This window comes from Phascolarctos cinereus, unplaced genomic scaffold (assembly GCF_003287225.1).
Source record: "Phascolarctos cinereus isolate Bilbo 61053 unplaced genomic scaffold, phaCin_HiC Scaffold_726;HRSCAF=1367, whole genome shotgun sequence".
In the NCBI taxonomy this organism is placed as follows: domain Eukaryota; kingdom Metazoa; phylum Chordata; class Mammalia; order Diprotodontia; family Phascolarctidae; genus Phascolarctos; species Phascolarctos cinereus.
The window spans coordinates 384,362,484-384,377,784 of NW_027556098.1; the positions used below are offsets into that span (position 1 = coordinate 384,362,484).

Consider the following 15,301-nt stretch of genomic DNA (forward strand, 5'->3'; position numbering starts at 1 on the left):
TCTGAGAGCTCGCACTCTCCAGAAAGGGAATCCATCAGTCAGCAAGCATATATTAAGCGCATAAGGCTGCTGGACCCACAGCGCCCCTCCCCCACCCATCCTTTTCCAGTAGATCCACTCAGTGGAATAACTCACAGTAGGAGCGGAGAGCAAAATCTAGACACTTTGCTCCCCCATCTTGTGGTCCTTTACTCCTCTTACTCCTTTGAGGACCACATGGATGATGCACTTCTCTCCCCAAGAGGCCTTCTCTGCCCATAAATTCCCCTTCTCTCAATGGAAGGTCAGATTCTGGGACTCTGGGACTTGGGGTTGCTAGAGATGCCCCTGCTATGGCAGGTACTGACCAGAAACTCCCCCTTCCTCTGGCACAAGACTGAGTTCTGGGAATCTCAAGATGCCTCCAGAAGCTCCTCCTATCATTAGATTATGAGCTCCTTGAGGGCAGGCAATTCTTGTGCCTCTTTTTATACTCCCAGCACTTAGCTGGAGGGAGCATAGTAGGTACTTAATAAATGTTTATTGTTTTTGATTGAAGTTCAGGACTTCTCACCACTCAGACCATGCAGTTCTCTCCCCTCACCCACATGCTTGAAAGCTCTCTTTCATAGGCCACGCAAAGGGGTAGCTCTTCAAACCTGCACACCCACACGAGTCCAAGCCAGTATTCAACCAGCAGGAGTAAAACTCATTCTGTAAGAGACACCAAGGGGCATATCTAGACCCTCCGGAGGAACATACAAAAACCTTGACAAAGACTTCCCATTCTATAAGGTCATCGAGATGATCAGGGAACTTCCTTGATCAAAGATCCCCCCACCCCAACCACCCCATATTGCTATTTGCAGAGCTCAGACAGGAAAGACAGCTTAGACTTTTTCTGCCTGGCCCCAAAGATCAGAACTGGAAGAAATGGATAGAAGTTTCAAAGAATCCGCCTTGGGCTCAAAGTAATCAATTAATTCATCAGCAAATATTTCTTAGAACTATGGAAGTCGAATCGCTATCACTTATTTTTACCTTCTGTTGAGTTTTGTTTCACCTTTCTGATGGTTCCTCCTATTGGTTTTAACTTTTACTTACAACTTCACTAATGAGAAAATAGGTTTCATGGGTATGTAAATGTAAAGCCTATATCAGATTGTGCGCTGTCTTGGGGAGGGTGGGGGAGGAAGGGGGAGAAAAATTTTCAACTCAAAAGCATATGGAAGTGATTGTTGATAAATCAAAATAAATTAATAAAATTTAAAAAAACCAAACATTTCTGAAATGCCTCATAGGCACTATACTAAGCATTGGAGATACAAAGACAAAAATGAAAATTTTCTGAACACTTAGAAGTACACAAAAATGGAAGGGGCCATCTTAAGAAGTAATGAGTTAAGTGAGGAGTGATAGGAGAATCGATTTTAAATTGGAAGGGACCTTAGAGACCAGTTCCCTAATTTTAGAAATGATGAAACTGAGGCAGACAGAGGTTAAATGACTTGTCCAGGGTCACACAGCTAGTAAGTGTCTAAGGCAGGATTCAAATTCATATTTTTCTGTCTCCAAGTCCAAGGACCCATCCACTACCCAAAGACTGATTGCCCACTTGTGAGCTGTGTTGTAAAGGGGATTCCTAGTCTGTTGGTGGTTGGCCTAGATGGTTCCTGAGTTCCCTTTCACATCTGGGATTCTATATCCCTTTTATCCTGACTCCAACTCTAGCGTTCTTTCCACCATTCTATGCTGCCTCGTGATTGTGCGTTTGACTTTAGAATATAGAACATTCAAGACCAGGAGTTGTTACACTCTTTTGTGTCCTAGACAGAGCCCTTTGGCAGTGTCTGGGGAAGCCCATGAACCCCTCCTCAGAAGAATGTTTTGAAATCTATAAAATAAAATACATAGGATACAAGAGAAATCAATTCTATTGAAATGGCCTTTAAACAGTCATTTAAAAATGTTTTTTTTAAAGTCCTCAGACCCCAGGTTAAGAACCCCTGTTATTAAGGACACACACTTAGCGTCACACTCATCTCATCTGTGCCCAAACCCCAAGTCCTGCCCTGCACATCTCTTCTATTAGTGGGCTGGGACTCAACTGGATGGTGGAGATGAGCAGATCTCCACAAATATATCCAGCACATAACTGAGAATTGAGTGTTGCACTGAATTGGGCAAACACGTGGCCAGGGGAATGATGGGTGTGCTCAGTAGAGGAGGAATGCTAACAAAGTATGCTGTCCATGCAGGGCCCAGATTACGGCTATGTCACCCGGGAGCCTCTCTTCGAGCAAGTCACCAGCCTGGATTCCTTCGGGAACCTGGAGGTCAGCCCTCCTGTGACGGTGAACGGCAAGGAGTACCCCCTGGGCAGGATCCTCATTGGCAGCAGCTTCCCCCTGTAAGAGAGCCTTTCCGCCAGCAAAGCTCCCAGCGGCGCCAGCTTTACACGTAGGCAAAGCGGGTTGTAGCCTACATGGCATGATTCAAGGATCACTGGGGAGGTTCCTCTGACCCACCCCCAAAATATCCACTGATGCTGCATGAAATTGCACCATCCATTGCATACGCTTTGCCTTCTCTTCCTGGGGGTCTACACTTTCAACCATTCAGCAAGCATTTATAAAGTACTTACTGTGGGCCAGGCATTGGGGATACAATGAAGAAGCAAAAACAGCCCCTGCTCTCATGGAGCTTATATTCTAAATGCAGATTTCCTAGGATAGGTGCTCCTTATTAGCCCATATGATATATGCTTATATAACATACCATATAATAACATTATTATCCTACATAAAATATGCTTATATAACACAATACAGGATTATCCCATATAATACATACATATATAATATACCATATAATAATATATTACTACCCCATATAATATATGCTTATCTATATACCATATAATAATATATTATTATTCTGTATAATATATGCTTATATAATATGCCATATAATAACATATTATTACCCCACATAAAATATGCTTATATAACACAATACAGGATTATCCCATATAATACATACATATATAATATACCATATAATAATATATTACTACCCCATATAATATATGCTTATCTATATACCATATAATAATATATTATTATTCTGTATAATATATGCTTATATAATATGCCATATAATAACATATTATTACCCCATTTAACGTATGCTTATATAATATACCACATCATAATATAGCATTATCCCATTTGTAATATATTATGTAACAATTATAATATGCAATATGATTCTGTAATCCATAATAATATGTTATTATCCTATATAGTATATGCTTATATAATATACCATATAATAATATATTATTATCCCAGAAAACAGTTAAAGTGACTTGCCTGTGAGGTATCAGCCTTCTTTTATAGTTGAGGAAACTGAGGCAGACAGAGGTTAAATGACTTGTCCAGGGTCACACAGCTAGTAACTGTCTCAGGCAGGATTCCTGATGCACTCCATTCACTGTGGCACCTAACTGCCTCTAACTCTCTTATTAAGATAATTATTAAATCTCTAAATACCTCGTCCTTCTCAAGGCAAAGAAAAGTCCTTAATCTTTGAAATGATATCTGACAAACTTAAGGAGAAAGACCATTCAATATGCCCAAATTGTTCCTGTAGGGCAGTAAAATCACTGGGAAAACACTATGCTGAGAGCTACCCAGCAAGTGTTCCCAAGAAACAATGGAACAAGAATTGATTAGTCTACAAGTATTTGGTGCCTGTGCCTACAGTCAGGAAGAAGTGTTCAGAATCTACCTGAGACATTTGCTAGCCATCTGATCTTAGGCAAGTCATTTTAATTGCTGTCTGCCTCAGTTTCCTCAACTGTAAAATGGGGATAATAATAGCACCCACCTCCCAGGATTATTGTGAAGATCAAAGGAGATAAAGCATCTTGCAAACCTTAAGTGCCACATAAATGCTGACTGTCATTATTAGGTGATTTTTCCATGCTCATACAAATGATAAATAACAGAGACAGGGTGTAAAATCAGGTCTTTCTGGCTTCAAATCCAGCCTTCGGTCCTCTACCTATATCAATGGTATCAAGCTCAAGGCCTGAACTAGATATTAAAATGTACTTGGGAAATGTTCAACATAATAAGTGAAAATACAACACAACATAGATAATGTTAAATTGTAGTTTTCTAAGTCAATATGTGGCTGCAGGTCTGCTAAAGGCCAGGGGCCAGAGCTAAGTATGATTCTGATTTTGACCCTAGCTATGTTAACAACACAGCTATTTACTAGTTTGTGTGACCCTGAGCAAGTCACTTGTCTCCTCTAGGCCTCAGTTTCTCCATCTGTAAAATGGGGGAGGGGCTATACACATATGACCTGCCTCATAGGATTATTGGGAATAAAGTACTTTATAAACTTTAAAAGTACTCCAGGGTGTCCCAAAAATCTTGTTAATTATTATTTAAACTATTGAAGATTAAAACTGAGACTTTTAGGAGGGCAGCTAGGTGGGGTAGTGGTGGGCATGGAGTCAGAAAAACAAGCATTCAAAGTTGGCCTCAGACATTTACTAGCTGTGTGATCCTGGGCAAGTCACTTCACCCTGTTTGCCTCAGTTTCCTCTTCTGTAAAATGAACTGGAGAAGGCCATGGCAAACCACTCCAGTATCTTTGCCAAGAAAACCCCAAATGGGGTCACGAAGAGTCAGACCAGACCAAGCAACAAGACTTTGGGGACACCTTGTATATACGTCTGAGCTGTTACCAGATGAGAATTTTCCAGGCTCACTGAAGGGGAAGGGGCAAGGAGGGAAGCCGTCCTGAAGCCTTTCTCCTCCTTTCTCGACCCTCCCACCCCCAGGTCTGGCGGGAGAAGGATGACAAAGGTCGTGAGAGATTTCCTGCAGGCTCAGGTAGTGCAGCCCCCTGTGGAGCTATATTCTGATTGGCTGATCGTTGGCCACGTGGATGAATTTATGACCTTCGTTCCCGTCCCGGGCAAAAAAAAGGTGAGCGGGGACTAGAGGGTTAGCGGAGCCCAGGGACCGCCCTGGTGGTCTTTGCCAGCATCTGACAGTGTCCCCAGGAAGGAAAGGGGAGGGGACGAAGCAGGAGGTGGTAGGCTGGGGTCCTGTGTGTGTTGCTGGTAGAAGCTTGGTGAAGGCCGGATGTCTCCGTGAACAGGGTCACACCAACCTGGGAGCAGCAGTGAGAGGCAGTGGGTTGCGGTAGACAGCGCACTGACCTTAAACCCACTAAATCTGCCACTTACGCCTGTGTGACCTTGAGCAGCTTCGCTCTTCAGGGTCTCAGTTTCTTAATCTGGTAAAAGGGGAGGGGAGGGACTATTCCAAGACCCCTTCCGGCTCTCGACCGATGATCCCTAGATTTTAAATTTGTACTCAAAAGACCTGGGTTCTCGGTCCCGGTTGTAACACTTCCTAAGTGCGTGATTATGGGTTAAACCTCTTAATCCTTTTAAGTCTCAGTTTCCTCATCTGCAACATGGGAATAATTATACACTGCGTACCTCAACAGAATCTTACAAGGAAAGCGTTTTATAGCCCTCAAAGCAATATCCATCATGTGAGCTCACATCTTAGATCTGAGGCTGAAAGAAACCTTGGCCACCCAGATGGTCCAACCCCTTCATTTTTATAAATGAAGAAACTAAGCCCCAGGAGGTGGGCACAAGCTCACAAGGGCCATATGCATCAAGGGTAGGATTTGAACTCAGGTCATCTGCTTCCAGAGCCAGTGTTCTTATCAATGTTATCATGAAATATTTGCTTAGTGACTTGAGTCAGGATCAATCCTATTGGACTTTTTTTGGAGACAGGGAGTAGCCAAGACCTAATGGTCTAAAAATTCCACCTGGCCTTCTGGGAATTGGCACACCAGTTTGAGGGAGGGTCTTCTACCCTGCCCACAAATGCTGTATAATCTGAGCCCAAACCCTGCATTGCTCTCATAGGAAAAAACGGTAACAAATACTCTTTCCCCAAAGGAGGCCTTTTGAAGAACTCAATCTTACCTTGCACTGGGAGGCAACAGAGTTAGGCTATATGCCAGCTACTTCAGCGCTCCCCCTAGAAAGGCTGATTCTCCTCTCTCTGCCTCACTTTTTCTTCTCTGTGAAAAGGGGAGAATCATCCCTGCTGGCTCCTACTACCTAGAGATATGTTGAGGACCGAGAGGGGATCTGGAGGTTGCTTTGAGATCCTTAGGGAAAGGCATCATATTATGATGTTCTTTGTAACCCTCATCCTTTGTCTCCTCTCCCCCTGCTCCATGGCACTCCTCGGGGGTCCTCTCCAGGAATTCCGGTTGCTCATGGCCAGTACCTCTGCCTGCTACAAGCTCTTCCGGGAAAAGCAGAAAGAAGGGCATGGAGAAGCTATCTTGTTCAAAGGTAAGTGACCTCGGAGCCCTGGAGGGAGGACGGGAGCCTATGCTAGGGGATGAGAGGGAGCATTTGGGTGGAATTTCTAAGTGTCTCCAGGCCTGGTGCTCTAGGCACTATGGCGCCCTCTAGCCATCAAGTCTCTTACAAAGGTAGGCATGTACACATTTATAAGCATAGCTATGCCGCCATATCAGCTTGTAGTACCATTGAGGGGGAAAAAAAAAAACATACTTTTGGGGGTCGAAGGGCCTGGATCCCAAAGCCATTAGGGGATCTCTCCTGTATTTGAGTGCACCAGAAAGGCTGCAGAAATGTGATGTAGAGGGACAGCTACATACCTCCAAGGGAAAGATCACCCCAACTCCCTCCCTCACTTCACAGGTGGGGGAACTGGGACCCAGGGAGGTGAATGCCTCTCAATGTAGTCAACAGCAGTGGTGATGATGATGATGATGATGATGATGGTGATGATGATGGTGAAGATGATGATGATGGTGATGATGGTGATGATGATGATGGTGATGATGGTGATGATAATGATGGTGATGATGGTGATGATGATGGTGATGATGATGATGGTGAAGATGATGATGATGGTGATGATGGTGATGATGATGATGGTGATGATGATGATGGTGATGATGATGATGATGATGATGATGGTGAAGATGATGATGATGGTGATGATGGTGATGATGATGATGGTGATGATGATGGTGATGATGATGGTGAAGATGATGATGATGGTGATGATGGTGATGATGATGATGGTGATGATGATGGTGATGATGATGGTGAAGATGATGATGATGGTGATGATGGTGATGATGATGATGGTGATGATGATGATGGTGATGATGATGATGGTGATGATGATGGTGAAGATGATGATGATGGTGATGATGGTGATGATGATGATGGTGATGGTGATGATGGTGATGATGATGGTGATGATGATGGTGATGATGATGATGGTGATGATGGTGATGATGATGGTGATGATGATGATGGTGATGATGATGGCGAAGATGATGATGATGGTGATGATGGTGATGATGATGGTGATGATGGTGATGATGGTGGTGATGATGGTGATGATGGTGGTGATGATGGTGATGATGGTGGTGATGATGGTGATGATGGTGGTGATGATGATGATGGTGATGATGATGATGGTGATGATAATGATGGTGATGATGGTGATGATAATGATGGTGATGATGGTGATGATGATGGTGATGATGATGATGGTGAAGATGATGATGATGGTGATGATGGTGATGATGATGATGGTGATGATGATGGTGATGATGATGGTGATGATGATGATGGTGATGATGATGATGATGGTGATGATGATGGTGAAGATGATGATGATGGTGATGATGGTGATGATGATGATGGTGATGATAGTGATGATGATGATGATGATGATGGTGATGATGGTGATGATGATGATGATGGTGATAATGATGATGGTGATGATGGTGATGATAATGATGGTGATGATGGTGATGATGATGGTGATGATGATTTTAATCTGGAATTTTTAAGTACTGTAAGCTATGTACTTTACATATGTTATCTCATTTACTCCTCAAAAGAACCCTGTGAGGTAGGAGCAATTATTGTTCCCATTTTATAGATCAGGGAACTGAGGCTAAAAGAGGCTACTGACTTGGCCAGGGCCACACAGCCTAGTAAGTCCTTGAGGCAGGATTCAAACTCAGGTCTTCCTGACTTTTAGTCTAGTACTCTACTCGCTTAGCTGTTAAGATCACAGGGAACAAGACAGGTATGCCAGATTGTGCCAGGAACCTCAGGCTGTGACTGTCCTGTCCTTTCCCCTCTGCAGGCTTGGGGGGCATGAGCAACAAAAGGATTACCATCAATAAGATCCTGTCCAATGAGAGTCTGGTGCAGCAGAACCTGTACGCCCAGGTAAGGGCAGAGCCTGGAGCCTGGCAGAGCAGGAGGGGCACTGCCCTGCTGGATGCCTCTCAGGGCCAGCCCCAGATCCTATCGCTTTATCCCTCAGGAATGGCATGGGGAATATTACATTATATTATATTATATTATATTATATTATATTATATTATATTATATTATATTATATTATATTATCATATCATATCATATCATATCATATTATATTATATCATATTATTATATATTATATTACATTAAATTTTTTTTTTAATTTGCACACATGAAGTCAGTAAAAATAGAATAAAAAGGGAAACCCAAATAGTGAGAGAGTGGGGCAGGGAATACCTACATCACTGATAAAAGTCTGAGATCCAGTGTATGTAGGGAATGAACACAAGTATAGCAGCCATTCCCCAATAGAGAGGTGCTCAAAAGATATGAATTGTTATCCAAAGGGGGGACTTAGGGACAAAGAAGCCCCTGTGGCCACAGAGACTGTAAGTGCTCAGAGCTTTGCCCAAATCATGCCAGCTTATCAGTAAAGTGAAAGTGAAGAGTGACACAGGCATGCCTTGGTCCATGGAGGTCTGGGAACATATTGGAAGCAGGCAGGGGTACCCTTGTAAGAGGCACCATATATCACAGGGGAGCCAAAGTCACTCTTAGGGCTGTGCCAGGGACCATATCCTGATGTGAGAAACAGTTAAAGGGAACCCTACTTAGTCAGGGTGTACCAAAAGTCTTAGTGCAGCTTCAGACTATCAGACCTCATGTTCATTTATATACCCTTGCATGGATGGTACAGAGTTTCCCAAGTTAACTTTGTTATGACTACCTTAAGACTCTCATTTCTTTTTTTAAAATTCGATTTTATTTTTATTCTCGTTTCTTTTAAGAATTTATTGATTCATTTTGATGTTGCATGATAAATACTTCCCAATAAACACAATCCCTCAAACAATCACAACAGTATATTCCCTGATGAAACAGTTAGCATATTGATTATTAACAGAGGAGGAGAGAAAGAGACAGAAACAAAGAGAGAGAGACACACACACAGACAGAGAGAGAGATGGAGACAGAAACAGACAGACAGAGACACAGAGGGAAACAGAGAGATTTAAAGCTGCCATTTCTCGGTTTGGTCTTCTCTCTTCCTTCTCATTCCCAGCTGAGAGTGAAGGCGAATCAGAAAGAAGAGAATCATTAAAGACAATACCAGGGGCCCAGTGGCCCTTAAACTATTATTCAGGGATGCTTGTTAGAGGTTATATCATGGAAAGGTTGTGATCACAGAATCCTAAATCCAAAGCCAGAAGGGGCCAATGAGTCCAACCCCTTCATTTTATAGATTAGGAAACTCAGTCCCAAAGAGGGGACATGGCTCTAGAAATACTCAGAGATGAGTACTGCCAGTACCCAACGTTGTCAAAGTATATTTTAACCCTGCTTTTGCCACCCCCCCCCAATTTCTCCTCAGCGCTGTCTGGATTGGAACCGGGACATCCTGAAAAAGGAACTAGGTTTGACAGAGAAAGATATCATTGACCTCCCAGCTCTGTTCAAGTTGAATGAGGAAGGCCAAGCTATGGCTTATTTCCCCAACATGGTAAGCAGCTCAATCCCCTTCCTCATCACCCCCTCCAAACCACTAGAAATGTGAAGACATCGATTGGAATTCATAGATTATATAGCCAGACAGAACTTCTGATGCCATCTAGCCCAAACCCCCTCATTTTACAGATGAAAAAACTGAGGCCAGAAATGTTAGATGACTTAGCCAAGGTCACACCTTTCATAAGTGGTGGAGCTGAGATTCAAACCCAGGTCTTCTAATTTCAGTGCAGGACTCCCACTCAGTCAACACAATGGGTCAGATGTGATCCCAAGACAGATGTATTCCTCCACCCCTATCTAGATCACAGCTTGGCTCCTTGGGTGATCCAAGTTTCTAGTTAGCCCAGCTTACTAATAAGTCGCTGTGTTATAGTAACTTACTAGTGGCTAGCAAGTCACTAGCTAGCCTTTACATAACATAGATACATACATATATATATATATATATATATATATATATACACATATATATATATATGTATATATATATTAAGGTTTGCAAAATTCTTTGCATATCTTAACTCATTTGCTGCTCCCAACCACCCTGTGGTTATTATTATTATTATTAACATCATTAGTAATAATAATACCCATTGATATAACAATCTTATTATAGTATTACTAATACTCATTGATATTATTAATGCCCATTTTACAAGTGAGGAAACTGAGGCTGAGAGAGGTTAAGCAACTTGCCCAAGGCCAGCTCGTAAGCATCTGAGGCAGGATTAAAACTCATGTCTTCCTAACTCCAGATCTAGTGTTATCCACTGTGCCCCTTAGCTGCTTCTCAACCTCTATTGGCCTTACCTTCCTCCCAGAGATGATAGCAACTGCATATCCTTCTGTGAGTATCTGAGAATAAGAGTAACTCCCCCTTTTAGAGAACTTTAATAAAAATAATATTTTATTAAAATAATTTAAATTATTTATTAAAATAATTTTTAAAAATAATAAACACTTTCCTCACAACCCTGTTAGCGAAGTGCCCAAATACTGTTCCATTTTACAGATGAAGACACTGAGGTTGAAAGACAAAGTCAATGTATTTTTTTATTTAAAAGCATCATGAAAAGAGGAGTTTAAGTACCTACTCTGTGCCAGGCACTGTGCTAAGGGCTGGAAACAGGCAAAAAGACACTCTGAAGGAACTCTTGAACTAATGAAAAATGAAAACAACTATGTACAAAAAAGATACAGATACAGATAGATTGTGTCATGTGTGTGTGTGTGTGTGTGTGTGTGTGTGTGTGTGTGTGTGTGTGTGTGTAGAGAGAGAGATACAGAGATACAAAGAGAGATTAGAAATATAGAGAGATACAGATAGATTGTGTCTATGTGTATATATAGAGAGAGAGAGATAGTGACACTATATAGTCATGTATATGTATAATATTTTGTATATATTATTACTATGTAATTATATATGATATATTATTACATATGCATATAATTGGAGAGCATAAAAAGAGATACAACACGAGCATTAAGGGGCTTCAGGAAAAGCTTCCAGTAAAAAGTGGGATTTTATCTGGGACTTGAAGCCAGGGAAGCAGGGAGCCAAAGATGAGGGGGAAGCATTCCAGGTATGAGGGGCAGCCAGAGAAAATGCCCAGAGACAGGAGATGGAGTGTTGATTGTGAGGAACAGCTAGGTGACCAGCATCACTGGTAGGGCAGAGAGGACGGTATAAACTATAAGATGCCTGGGAAGGTGGGCGTTGGAGGGAGAGGTTGTGAAGGGCTTTAAAAGCCAGAGAATTTCATGTGTGATAACAGAGGTGATCAGAAGCCACTAGATACAGGGGTAAGGAACCTGAGGCCTCGAGGCCCATGTGGCCTTCTAGGCCCTTGGGTGCGGCCTTTTGACTGAGTCCAGGTCTTACAGAAGTAATCTTTTATTAAGGGGATTTTATTCTTCGAAATTTGGATTCAGTCAAAGGACCACACTTGAGGACCTAGAGAGCCACATGTGGCCTTGCCTCAGGTTCCCCAGCCCTGTGATTGCACTGGGGAGTAGTGAGATGAACTGAGCTGCCTTTGAGCTAAAATATACCCATAACATCGAAATGCCCCTTTATTACTCCCCTGATCCCAGACCTCTCAGGCCCCTGTACCTGCATGGGAGATTCTGATACTTGAATCATGGTACTTGGCTAGGAAATGCTGGTTTTGTTAAATAGTCTCTTCTCTCCCCTTTTGAATCATGGCTTTCTAGTAATTTTTGTCACGGGTGATATGATCAGACCTGCACTTTAGGAAGATCAATAACAGTTCACATTCCTGTATTATTTTAGGCCTTCCTTTCCTCACAACCCTGTGATGTAGGTAGCATATTATCCTCAGATCACAGATGAACTTAAAAAAGGAGGCATTCTTGCAAAGATGTAAGTATAAGATGGGACGAGTGAATTTACTCATCACAGAGAGGTTAAGTAATTTGTCCAAGGTCACAAAGCCAGTTAATGGCAGAGTTCAGTACTGCACACCTTTATTGAAGATCCTGATCAATGGAGGCTCTAAAATACAGGGCAGGAGCTCAAGTCTACAAGCAACTTCAGAGGACATCCAAGCCCCCCTGTCCATGAAAGGAAGGGAGCCCCTTCCTCGGTGTCCCTAACAAATGGTCCTCCTGCCCACCTCTGAAGACCTCCCATCCTCTAGCCGTCCCTTCTATCCTACCTCAGCCCTATGCTCCTAGACCCCATTCCATCTCCCATGGCCCTGTGCCCTCACTGCTCAGCCCAGCATGGCACTCTGGTAGTGAAGTTGACCATGATGACAACTAACATTTATATGGTGCTTTAATCTTTGCAATACCCTTCATAAACATCATCTCATTTTCTCCTCACAACAACGCTGGGTGCTATTATTATCCATATTTTACAGATCAGGAAAGTGAGGCAGACACAGGTTAAGTGACTTGTTCAGGATCACACAAACAGTAAATGTCTAAATCTGTATTTGAACTCAGGTCTTCCTTTAGGCATAAGTCTATCTAGATTGGCCTCTTGAAGCAGTTGTCCACTGTAGAAGAAAGAAAGGGGAGGGATTTGTTTCTGCCCTCTCCTGTTCTGTGGTGCCAATTCTCACCCTTGCCATTCAATGTCTGATAGAGGACAAAGGGTTCATGCCCATGGCCTGGAATGGAACCTATTTCATTGATCAATGAGGCATTACAGTAGCAATGAAAAGGGAACTGCTTCTGGAGTCTGAGGAGCTGGGTTCTCTTTGTAGAATGAGGGGTTGGAGTAGGTGCCTCTGAGGTGCTGTCCAGTCCTGAAGCTATGATTCTGCAGTCGTTATCAAGGGGAAGATGAGGGGAAGGGAAGGCACAATGACCTGGCCTCCAGAGGAAGAGCCTCCACCTGTCTGGGGGACAAGCCTCCATCTTGTCCCCGCCGCCATATTCTCGACCTCTCAGATTGGCCCAGAAATCTCACCTATCCATTTGTCAAGTGCTTTGCCAAGCTTACAATGCCATAGAAATGCTAACTATCTTTATTATCATGCCCTCTGTTTTCTGGATCACCTGAGCAAACAACGATAACTCCACTTTCTTTGGTGCTTGGAGACTCATAAAGTGCTTGTCTCACAACGACCCTTTGAGAGAGATGATGGGCGTTGGATTTTTAGTCAGAAGGCCTGGATTCAAATCCTGACTTTTGCCACCTGTGTGACCTTAGGCAAGACATTGAACTTTTTCTGGATCACTGTGAAATCAGTGGTCTGGATTAGATGACCCCTCCTTATTCTAAAATCCCACTATTTCCTATTGCCAGCCTAGGCTTACAGATGAAGAAACTGAGGTTTAGAAAAAATTGACATCTCTGATCCCATATCTATTAAGTTTAAGACACAGTGGATAGAGCACCAGCCCCGGAGTTAGGAGGACCTGAGTTCAAATCTGGCCTCAGACACTTACTAGCTATATGATCCTGGGCAAGTCACTCAACCCCAATTGCCTTCCAAAAAAAAAAAATTAAGAATTGGAACTACTAGCCAGATCTCCAAGTCTAGCCCTTATTCCACTACTGACATCCACCTTTGCTCCTTCCCTACCCTGTCAGGGTACACCAGGGCCCTCAGACAAACCTTCTCCCCCTACATACAACAAACATGTGCCTCCCTCTCCCCTACAGGTGAACATGATTGTGCTTGACAAGGACCTGGGGGTCCCCAAGCCCTTTGGGCCCCTGATCGAGGAGCAGTGCTGCCTGGAAGCTCATGTGTGCTCACTTCTGCAGCCCTTGGGTTTCACCTGTACCTTCATCGATGACATTTCCTCCTATCACAAATTAATGGGCGAGGTCCACTGTGGTACCAATGTCTGTCGGAAGCCCTTTGCCTTCAAGTGGTGGCATGTGGTGCCTTGACCCCGTGGGCAGGCTTGGCATCCCCCTCCCTCATTCCCTCCACCTTCCCCATACATCCTCCCATAATCCCAGGTCCAACTCCTTCTTGGAAATTGCTTTTACTTCCTTCGGCCGGGTCCATTTTGATGTCTGCTTGGGGTTGGGGTGGAGTCTGGAAAAAAAAACTATATGTGACATGTGTTGCCCCTCATCCCTAAGGTTCTAGAGTACACTCAAATTCACATGCAACAGTCTCTAGGTCTCCCAAACCACGTTCTCTCCTTGGGCAAATGGCAAGGGGAGGTCAATTCCTTTGTGGGCCAGAGAAGGTCTGAGGGACACCAGACTCCATCTGACTGACCCACAAGCCCCATAGAGGATTCGCCTCTCAAAGGGATGACGCCTCTAGCTTCTCTGTGGATGTCCTGAGCCACTTCACTCCTCGCCAGCCCTCCTCATACTTGTCCCTGGCTTTTTCCTCAGAGGGTCCAGGCACATCCGTTAAAACCTATCCGTCCTGCCCCGCATCAGACATCAGCTGCAGTGGGTTACCTTCCCAGCCCCAGACTAACTCCAGGCCTAGGGGACTACATGGATTGGGAGGGAGGGGGATGGAATAGACACAAGACATCCTGTGCCCTGCTTGGGGATATCAACCCAAGAATCCATTGCCATTTCTAATTAGGCTGATTGCCCCTCTGTGCCTTTTTTCTGGAGTGAGGCCAAGGTTAGGACCAGGGGGTGGGGAAGGTCCTTCTCTATCCTCAAAGCTTCCATGGTTCCCACCATGTTGGGTCCAACCCCGGAGATGGGATCAAACAGCTAGTATATTTTTCAGTTTCTGGTAACAGCTTTCCAAGTCAAGAGGATTAAATGGCCAATAGCATTTCTCCCCAGAGAAGGAAAAGATCCAGCATTCTTATCACTACATTTAAGTAATAGAAATATCACTCAGAGTTTGTGACTGGGGCTCCAGAGGATGTGAGTTCAAATCCTACGTTTGACACCTACCATCTGGG

General features: G+C 43.4%; 1 protein-coding gene across 1 annotated transcript in view; it reads left to right on the plus strand.

Annotated features, from left to right (window-relative positions):
* Window positions 1–14,477, plus strand: part of LOC110198429 (protein-arginine deiminase type-2) — a 59,610-nt gene extending 45,133 nt beyond the window's left edge. The window contains exons 11-16 of the mRNA XM_020972704.2: window positions 2,238–2,389; window positions 4,838–4,985; window positions 6,295–6,388; window positions 8,238–8,323; window positions 9,792–9,920; window positions 14,070–14,477. Of these exons, the coding sequence (XP_020828363.1) occupies window positions 2,238–2,389; window positions 4,838–4,985; window positions 6,295–6,388; window positions 8,238–8,323; window positions 9,792–9,920; window positions 14,070–14,303 (843 nt within the window). The 3' untranslated portion in view covers window positions 14,304–14,477. The remainder of the gene's footprint in view (window positions 1–2,237; window positions 2,390–4,837; window positions 4,986–6,294; window positions 6,389–8,237; window positions 8,324–9,791; window positions 9,921–14,069) is intronic.
* The last annotated feature ends 824 nt before the right edge of the window (window positions 14,478–15,301 follow it).